The sequence below is a fragment of the Polypterus senegalus genome, unplaced genomic scaffold, assembly GCF_016835505.1.
Source record: "Polypterus senegalus isolate Bchr_013 unplaced genomic scaffold, ASM1683550v1 scaffold_1014, whole genome shotgun sequence".
NCBI classification, from domain to species: Eukaryota; Metazoa; Chordata; class Cladistia; order Polypteriformes; family Polypteridae; genus Polypterus; species Polypterus senegalus.
Window position 1 is genome coordinate 1 of NW_024379413.1, and position 9,646 is coordinate 9,646.

General features: G+C 33.4%; 2 protein-coding genes across 2 annotated transcripts; one reads left to right on the top strand and one right to left on the bottom strand.

Annotated features, from left to right (window-relative positions):
• Positions 1-39: 39 nt before the first annotated feature.
• Positions 40-4,249, top strand: LOC120519898. The gene is made up of 8 exons (XM_039742655.1): positions 40-260; positions 472-554; positions 682-909; positions 1,408-1,500; positions 1,602-1,903; positions 2,155-2,336; positions 2,705-2,876; positions 4,008-4,249. The coding sequence occupies exons 1-8, from the start codon at positions 111-113 to the stop codon at positions 4,247-4,249; spliced, it is 1,452 nt and encodes a 483-aa protein (XP_039598589.1). The 5' UTR covers positions 40-110.
• A 1,164-nt stretch (positions 4,250-5,413) lies between these two features.
• On the bottom strand, positions 5,414-9,307 carry LOC120519897. The gene is made up of 3 exons (XM_039742654.1): positions 8,787-9,307; positions 7,178-7,549; positions 5,414-6,279 (listed from the first exon to the last, which is right to left on the bottom strand). The coding sequence occupies exons 1-3, from the start codon at positions 9,143-9,145 to the stop codon at positions 5,532-5,534; spliced, it is 1,479 nt and encodes a 492-aa protein (XP_039598588.1). The 5' UTR covers positions 9,146-9,307; the 3' UTR covers positions 5,414-5,531.
• Positions 9,308-9,646: the final 339 nt, after the last annotated feature.

A 9,646-nucleotide genomic window follows, 5' to 3' on the forward strand; every position in this document is an offset into this window, starting at 1 on the left:
AAGGATTGAATATCCAGCATTCAATGGAACTGTGTGAATTCAAATACGGTCATGGAAAAAAATCCATGTTTCATTAATTGTAAACTTTTTATTTCAGATTTGAAATTCTCATGGGTCTACATAATAAAGTTGTTAAACCAAACCTAGTGGCTGGACAAACTTTGTCTGGATTTGTGATAAACAAAGTATTTTCTTCCAAGGTGTTGTACCTTAGACCAAACAAAACACTTCTTCAGTCTCCTGATGATATTATTGAGAAGGTGTGTATGATATTTTTATTAGGATGATGATAGTTGTGTAAATGTCCCTGTGGTGGACTGGCAGGCTTGGGTCCTGCCTGGTACCAAATGCCGTTGGCATAGGGTCCAACACCTTGCAAACCTTATTTGGAATATATTCTGGAGAGAGTGTTGTGCTGGGTAATTTTGTAAACTTTGTAACCAGTATGTAACTGAGGACTATTTATTTTAGTGTATAAACACCTCCGACCATGAAACAGAACACAATGAAGGCAAACATTGTATTTATGAAGATTCTCATTATGAAATGGAACAGTAAGTTTATATGTCATTCATAATATATATGAGAACTGCATTAAAATTAAATTTGAAATATACTAAAAAGTATATTTTTTAGTGTTTGTACTACATGCATTCTAACCTAGATTCTTTTTTTTTCCAGCAGTGATTTTGAAAAGCAACTCCAAGAAACATCTGTTTTCCAAATGACAAACGATGTGGTTATAGACAGAGGATCACTGCCTCGTTATGAGAATTATGAAACTACTTTGACTACTTTACAAGATCAGCTGGTGACAGAAACTGAAAAAACGGTCCTTCAGAGTGCATCTACAAATGCATATTCAACAGTTGCTGTAGAAGAAAATAGTCAGTCAAGTGATCCTTATCAGTATGTATTTGCATTTAATATCTTTTTAGTACGAAAGAAAATATCCATGTTAAATTAACAGTAGACTTTGTAAAATAAAAATTGAACATCAATTTGGCATTTGTCTTCCTGATAGAGGTTACTGTAGCCAATAAGGTATTTGCATTTGTCATTAATAGGCTGGTAGAAGAAAGAAATGCAAGCAGGAATGAAGAGTTTGTTGGTTGTAATTGGATAAGAAGGATAATATACCTTGGGTATTTGTTAAACTTACTATTATACTATTATAGTAAGAAAGGAAAAACCTCATATTTAATAAATATTGCAGTATGCAATAAGGGAAGTATAGGGTTTTAGTGAACTGCATAAAATATCAAATGTTTATTTTTTTTGTGGTGCTTAGTGAAAGGTAAATGCCAGTTTTGCTCAGCCCTATGGTAAATTCTATTCACCATTTTGATACCTTGACAATAGGCTGTTATATCATTTTTACACTTTTTTAAAACTTCTATTCTGTAGCCAGTACATCAATATTTTGGAAGTGACCGAAGATGATGACATAGAAGGGCCCATTGTCTTCAGTGACAACTCTAATGATTCATCAGGCGATAGGTATGCATTTCGTCAAAATTGTCGATTTTTTGAAACCAAGGAATAGCTGTATAGAGTTGACAATCTTATGCCTGAAAGGTTTCCTTATTTATCATTGTCAGTTTCCTTCTTGAAGACATTCTTCAAAATTTGGCTGATGTAATTAGTGAAGAAGAAAGCAGCATTTTTAACATTAACAGATCTTCACTGTGGGAGGGAGCAGTACGTGGATTTAAGAGAAATACCTATTCTCCTAACAAACATATGTCCATTAAATTTACTGATGATGTTGGCCATTCAGAAGGCGCTGTTGACATTGGAGGACCTCGCAGAGAATTCCTGAGACTTTTGATGAGATATCTCCAATCTAGTTCTCTCTTTATGGGGCCAGAACATAAAAAATACTTAGCTGTCAATAGTACAGGTATGTTTTTATATTATTATTACTTATGTTAGTAAAATGGGATTGCAGAGTTTTGTACATAATGTTTACAAAGCTGAGAGTAAGTACTTTCACTATTGGCTAATTTTACATAAATTCACATTGTACTGCATTTTGTATTTTGCATGACTTATATCTCTATTACACATTTATTCTTTTTTATATGGTGTAGTAAGTCTCACATTTTTTGTAAATTAACTTGATTACATGCATTTGTTTCTGTATTTGTTTAGCTGTGAGAACAGATGACTACTTCATTGCAGGAAGAGCTATTGCTGTTTGCCTTGTACATGGAGGACCACCACCACAGTTTATATCAACTGAGTTGTATGATGCCTTGGTCAGTGGACCCGAAAATGTTAAATGTGATTTTAAGAACATTGAGGATGAAGACATAAGGTCAAAATTACAAAAAGTAATTATGTTTAAATTATTGTTCAATTTAATACATAGTATGTGATAACAAATTATGTTGCATCAGCTCTGATTTTGTCCTTAACATGTAAAAATACACTAGTGCTCTTGTCTCTTGCATATTATATTCCATGTGAAATTGGAATTATCAACAATAAATCAGTTTTCTTTCCAAAAATAACTGTTTGGCATTAGAGCAATCTAATATATTCAAAGACTTGTGGGGGAGTCATCAATGGATAGATTAGTCTAAACTGAGGGTAATTAATCAGTTTTAAGAGACTTACTGCTTGAACAGTAAATGTTAAAGCATAGTAAATCTGTTGTATTGGTTCCTTAATCAATGTTGTGATTCTTACTATATTTCAGATATATGAGGCAAAAACCTTAGGTGAAGCAAGTGAAGCCGTCTTGAAGTTTCAGGATTTTTTGAGTTTAGCAGGGTGCTTACATAGGATGATTTCTGTTGAATGTTCTAAACAGATTGTTGAAGAAGCCACAAATTGGTATTTTTCGGGCGCACAAGAGGAGTATTTGAAAGGTATGTATAGGTTCATCTTTCATTCTCTTAAAAGTTAGCACAGAAAAAGTTAAAATTGTGTATTTCTAGTAGCATAATAGTCAAATAATTTTATTATGTTTGTATACCTTTATTATATTTTTCTGTTACTTAAAAGACATTTTAAATCTAATGTTCCTGTTAACTAAGATTAGAACTAGCAACCCTGTTTTAAGAAATGGTTACAAAGCGATTACTATACAGTAAAACTTAGCAGATGAAAGAAGGAGAAAATATCATCTTTGCTGTAGTTGGCTTTGTTTACAACATTTCAGAACAATTCAACTGATAGTTCTGTACATTTATTTCCTTTTTAGATTCAAACAGGGTCTTTGTACACTTGGTGTTCTGGATGCAATTCACAAGTTTCCCAAGGCATTTTATCCAGCCTTATGCTACACAGAAAAAACACTTACATGGCAAGAAATGGACAAAATGTTTACTATCAGTTTGGAGTATCAAGGTAGCAATAAGCGACAACTGCAGACAAAAATCATAGGATGGTGGCGAGATTACTTAATAGATGTGCAAGGTTTGTTTTGCTAATGAACTGCATAAGTATATGAATTTTTTTTTTTGGTCTGCCATTTCACTCCTTTCAGGTTATTACTATTAGTGATACAATAACCTTTTTATTGGAGGCAGTTTAATGGGGTGTGTTGTTGCCTCATGGATTCATTATACCAGGTTATTATCTAATACCCATTCACTGTCCATGTGGGGTTTGCATGCTTTGCCAGTGTCTGTATGGATTTTTTCCCAGAAGCTAAAGCTTTTGTTCCACGCCTCCCAAGACATGCATGTTGGTTTAACTTTGGTGCCTATAAAGAAGCATTGTGTAAGTGTAGGTCTACCTGTATGAATTAAGTGAGCCCTATGGTGGACTGGTACCTTGCCTAGGAATTTTTCTTGCTTTCAGGATAAACTCTTGACCGCTCTAATATATAACTAAATTAAGTGAGTTTGACAATGCTGTGTCTTTTTATAAGTAAATGTGTTTCTTGAGTATTTTGATACTGTACCTTTACCCCATAAGTACATGTGACTATATACAGTTTATATAATGAGTGCTTACTATATGTAATACTATGTATATTTGTTTTCTACTTGCAGATGGGGATGGAGACATCTCACTTGGTCAAATTCTAGCATTTGCTACAGGAACAGATTATCCACCAGCACTTGGATGGACAACTAAGCCATCCATTGAATTCATTTATAGTAAAGATCTGTTCCCCACTGCAAACACATGTGCCAATATTTTACGTCTACCTACAGTTCATAATGTTTATGAAGATTTTAAATGCAACCTTGACTTCGCCATTCAGAATTCTCCAGGATTTGGGCAGACATAATAAATACAAACGTGCAATAATCCGATAATGACTTCATAGTGAGACATACATAACCCATAAGTATTTCATTGTTACTGCACAAAAGGAGTAACTCATTGAAATTCATAAATCCATCTTACCCTTTTCATCATTAAAATTTTACAAAAAATAGTGATTGGGTTAACATTAATACTACATTTCACTGAGATTTGGAAAAGTATGTTGTTGTGGATTTAGAGAAGGAAGTAACAATCATCCTGTCTTCAGAACCTTGTCATTAGTATTTGAAATTACAGCCTTTATATATGTTACTATTGTCCAGTTTATTGAGAAGTTTAAAAGTCATTTTTGAAAGATGTGCCAATTTTGGGCTTACAGTGCTGTTACAAGATTTCACATTGTTAAAATTATCCAAACATATTTTTCCTGTATTAATTGTTTGGTTTCAGCTTTGTGCACAATCCTCTGGTATACAGTAATTTGTTTTTGTGTTACATTACCATTACATCAGAATGTCTGATAATTTTTGAATGTTTAAACTTAAAGTTTTATTCAAATTAGAAATAACTGCACTTTTCTGATAAATTTATAAAATTTTATTTTTGTAATAAAGTTCATCATGGTTATCTTTATATTGTAGTAAAAGAATTGCACATTATTGTGAATCTGAAAATTAACAGAATAGCAAGCCATTTAAAAGTTCAGTATAATGGTGAAAATTGTTTCAAGTAATAAAGATTTAATTTTTCCTTTACACATGTATTTACATTTTTTTGCACTTGCATGCACAATTGCTATTTAGTGCTGATTTGCAGATCTACAGTAGTTCTGCATTACAATTTTTAAAGTGGACAATGCAGGAAATTGGGTTGCTGTATCCTGGATTTATTGTGTTTTTTACAGGTGTAGGATACAGTTAATAATGAATAAAACTATACCTAACTGATTATCTTTTCAGTTCTTAATGTTTATTTGTATGCTTACTCAAGACAAAAAATAAGAGTCACTACAAGCTGATAATTTTAAATTCATTTTATATAAGGATATGTTTCAGAATTATACAGTTTTAATGTACCTAATAATATTTACAACTATCATTTACATGAACAAAGTTTTTCAAACAAATCAATTAATTCAAAACTCAATTTATAAAAAAAAAAATTCCAGCAGTGAGTCTGTTGTGTACCCATTTATTAATATATTTCTGCAAAAATACAAGAGCAAGGAGGTAGGATAATAAAAGTTTTTGTGTTTGAGGATGTTACATTTGTAAGTGACAATGAAAAAGTAAATATTAACTACCTTAACTCAAAACAAAAATGGACCCTAGGTATTCTTTAATAGTCAAGAAATGATTAATTCCATGATTATGATCATCATGGAGGGGGTTAACCATTTGGTGCAAGTGTTCTAGCTGTTCGGTAGATACAGTGAAAATATTTTCTGGAATGCGTTCCCTTTCAGGTGAAGAATTATGTGGAAATGAGTCACAAGTGACAAATCCTAAGCTGTTCACTCTGTCACCTGCAGACAAGAAACCTGCAGTCCACAACTGAAGTGGTGAAAAATTATTCTCTGTGCTTAAACTATGGTTGTTCCACTGATTAACAAATTCATTCACAGCAACTTTAATTCGAGGCATATATATGTAGTGTAAACAATACATATCAACTTCTGAGTTGCTGTCAAGAACAAGATTTTCTTCCATAAATAGAAATATACCTTTAAAATATGAGGTCACTGCTCTATTCAATTCTGCCCAAAGACGCTCAATCCTTTGATTATGCACACTGCGTCCAACAATAAAACTTCCAACATGTCCTCTTTCGCTGATCATATATCTTGCCACCAGCACATTCTCAGAACCTGCATCTCCTCGAACCCTTAAAGGTAATCCAAAATTCCTCACGCCTTCTTGAAAAAAGGTAAGTACTGTTGATGCAGAATTGTTGTTCGAAGCCTCAATGTACACAATTGTACGACTATAACCATCTACACATCCATGAAAAACAAACCTCCATGGGATTAGTTTATGGTTGCTGTCTATGTGCCTGGAAAAAGAAAATGGGTGATAAAAATAGGTAAAGATGAACTTTAAAAACTAGTATACAGACATACCTTAAATAGTGAGAGAACCCCATAGTTGAGTTTTTAATTTCAAACAAGCTTTTTAGAGACATATACCTGATACTACAATTTATTTTAAAATTAAAGCTGGGTTTACCTTATTACACATTTTATTATGAAAGCTACATGACTGATAGACATGACAATATACATTTACAGTTATTGAAGATTAAGAACGTTAATGTGCAAACATTTTACAACCTTTTGTGGAGGAAGTGTATATTACAATGAATACACCTTGTGAAAGCTATGTGTATTCCTACCTATTTAACCATTTTTTGATATGTTTTCCAAATCTGCCTTATCCTCAGTTGCAGGAAAGCTGGAGTCTGTCATATCAAGCATAGGACACAAAGTGGGAGCAAACTGCAGGGCGACAGTCGATTGCAAGGTTAACACACTCACACTCTAAGGCCAATTTAGTGTCACCAATCCGCCTAACCTGCATATCTTTGGACTGTGGGATACAAACAGAGCACCCAAAAGAAACCCCTATGAACACAGGGAGAACATGCAAACTCCACACAGCAAGGACCCAAAATGTGAGCCCTGGCCCCATTGTTTCAAAGCTGTACTATCAAGCACTGCTCCACTACAGCACCTATTCAGATTTAATAACAGTAAATTATTATGAGGTGTGTCAACAAATTTTTGTTAAAGCACCTGTATATAAATTATAGTTTTGTTGAACAAACCATAAAAAAGGATTACAACGTAGAGCCTATAGGACTGTACTTTTCTGAGCATTCAAATCAAATAAGAGGCAGAAATTGTGAAAAATAGTTTTTCGCAATGCAATTTTACAGAAGACAAAACACTTACCAAAGATAATTTGGTCCAGGAACACTATATACTCTTCTTTGAATTGCATACCTTCTTCGAATTATAGTTCCAACAGGATCAATTATGTGAAGTCTTTCTCTTATTCTCCATCGTTGCACTCGAATGTTACGTGAACGCAGGCTGCCAGAAATGTATCTTTCACCTATGTAAGGTGTTGAATGCCTAACTTCTAGAATTAAAGTATCAAGCTCAGAATCAGAGATGTTGCTGAACCTGGAGTTTGCAAGGAGTCCCATTCTTTGTCGATGACGATATAATGTCCGTGTGCCAATACAGAAGAGTCTTGCAATAGAAATCCAAGAAAATCCTAAATCAATTAGGTTTTCCAAAAGATTCCTGGGTATCTGATACCTGTACACATAAATATACATTTACAGTAGATACAGATGGACTGATAAATACACTGAAAAATACTGAATTCAACTGATACATTACCTTCTTAGAATTTTAACTGTTTATTTTACACAGGAACATTGAAGTATACACTGTAAAATGTTACACATTTTGGTGTGATGCATAAGTATCTGTCACAGTAGTAAATTAGGAGGAAAAAGAAATAAACCTCTAAGCAGAAATACCAAATGTCAAAGAATTTTCATATCGTATGCTACTGAAAATATCATAAGCAAAAAAAATTTAATTATTAAAATCCATCCATTCATCAATGACAGCTGGAATAAGGATGAGTTAAAGACTGAGAAGAATTAATAGTTATATGGAAATTAATTATCTGTATGGCTGAGGATTTACATTAACATTTAAACATTACTGAAGTGCAATAGTCTGGGTGGACAATGGAGACAAAAGACTCACTACAACACCAGCTGAAACAAAGTAAAAAGGCAGATATGAAACCCTGAATATTCTTTGTACACTTTTTGTACTATACATGTCCTTCTGCACTGCCAATAAGTGTATCTGTTCCTTAATGAATGTGACTAAGAGGAGATCTGTCTAGATCATACTATGGACATGCTGCGTACTCAGAACAATTTCTGAGGTCCCAACTAGTTGCACCAGTATTCTGTAAGGGTTTACGAGAGTTAATGGATTCTTAAATTCAGGAGTAATTACAACTGCTAAAATACTGCGAAAGTGCTATCTGTAAGACAGATTAAAATTGATACAAAATCTATTTTTATTTAGTACATTACAACAAAGCATCATAATTGAAACATCCACTCATTTTCAAACTATCTTAATAAAGTTCAGAGATCTGGGGAATGGAGCCAATTACATCAGCAACAAGTCAAAGGCAGAAAACAACCTTGGAATTTGTGTGTGTCCATCACAGCTCAAATGCCTTCAAAGAAGCCAAGTTAAGAGTCACCAATGGACTTAGGCCACAAGACTTTAGACATCACCAGCATTTACTAATATACTATACCTTTCTTTGTTATTATTTGTATAAAAATGTGCTATATAAATAAATGTTCTTGTTGTTGTTTGATACTCAACACAACATGCAACTGCAAGTTTTAAAGCACAAGGATATTTTTCTTTATTTTGTGCTGAAAACAATTGTCACAATTTCTTAAAGCAAAATGATTTATATTAGTTCAATTAATAACACAAATAACTTATTTACCTTGGTCTTCCTGGCCTACCAGAAAAGAAATGACTAATTATTAATCTTCCTTGATTTTCTGAAGGCTCTTGAATGAAAACATCTTCATTTCTTTCTAACCACAATATTCTTTCCTCTGTTTGATCATAAACAGATCTTAACACATTATGTAACTGGCTCAGAATGGAAAAGGCTTGATTTTCACTAGACAATGAGTGAAGGGTATTTAGAATTACAAAAATTAACTGAAGATGATCTCCAAGATGACGATGGATTCTTTCAAGTTGGTTTGCGTCATTCTGTACAGTTTCAAGCCTGCATACTGTATCATTAATACTTAAAAAATAATCAATTATCTCGTGGTCAGATGACATTTTCATTAATTATTTCAGAATAATATTTCAATTATTTCCCTTTTTAATTCGATTTTGACAAATGCCAACACTTTTTGTTAGGTCTAAACACGCCAAAACAGCTGACAATTGATGCGAGGCACCAACTAAACTGTTTATAATTAATTTCAGACTTATGGGCAAATACCATTAAACACTTTTATTTACCTCCTAACCCTTTCAAAAACTTATTGTAGCGAAAACTTTCAGCAGTTTTAAATTATCGCTCCTACCCGTTCCTCTTCACGTTTGAAAATGGCTGATTGTGGCAGCCCCCGAGTTTTTTCCTTGCCCCTCCCACTGCCTCTGAAAATCACGTGAACAACCAATATAGTTCACACGCAGAACCGATATAGTTCACACACAACATTGCAATAGTGTGCGTTCGTAAACCAATATGTTTCGTACGCAAAACCGATATAGTGCACACATAAATCCAGCATGTTACGTTCACAAAGCCGGCATAGTACGCACACATATAACCGGTAG

What these genes read in the sequence shown, in the direction of transcription:
- LOC120519898 (XM_039742655.1), top strand. Translation starts at nt 111, where the DNA reads ATGGGTCTACATAATAAAGTTGTTAAACCAAACCTAGTGGCTGGACAA. An exon ending in CTGATGATATTATTGAGAAG is followed by an intron (nt 261 to 471) that starts GTGTGTATGATA and finishes TATTTATTTTAG; the next exon opens with TGTATAAACACCTCCGACCA. An exon ending in CTTAGCTGTCAATAGTACAG is followed by an intron (nt 1,904 to 2,154) that starts GTATGTTTTTAT and finishes GTATTTGTTTAG; the next exon opens with CTGTGAGAACAGATGACTAC.
- LOC120519897 (XM_039742654.1), bottom strand. Translation starts at nt 9,145, where the DNA reads ATGAAAATGTCATCTGACCACGAGATAATTGATTATTTTTTAAGTATT. An exon ending in GGTAGGCCAGGAAGACCAAG is followed by an intron (nt 7,550 to 8,786) that starts GTAAATAAGTTA and finishes TTATGTGTACAG; the next exon opens with GTATCAGATACCCAGGAATC. An exon ending in CCTGGACCAAATTATCTTTG is followed by an intron (nt 6,280 to 7,177) that starts GTAAGTGTTTTG and finishes TTCTTTTTCCAG; the next exon opens with GCACATAGACAGCAACCATA.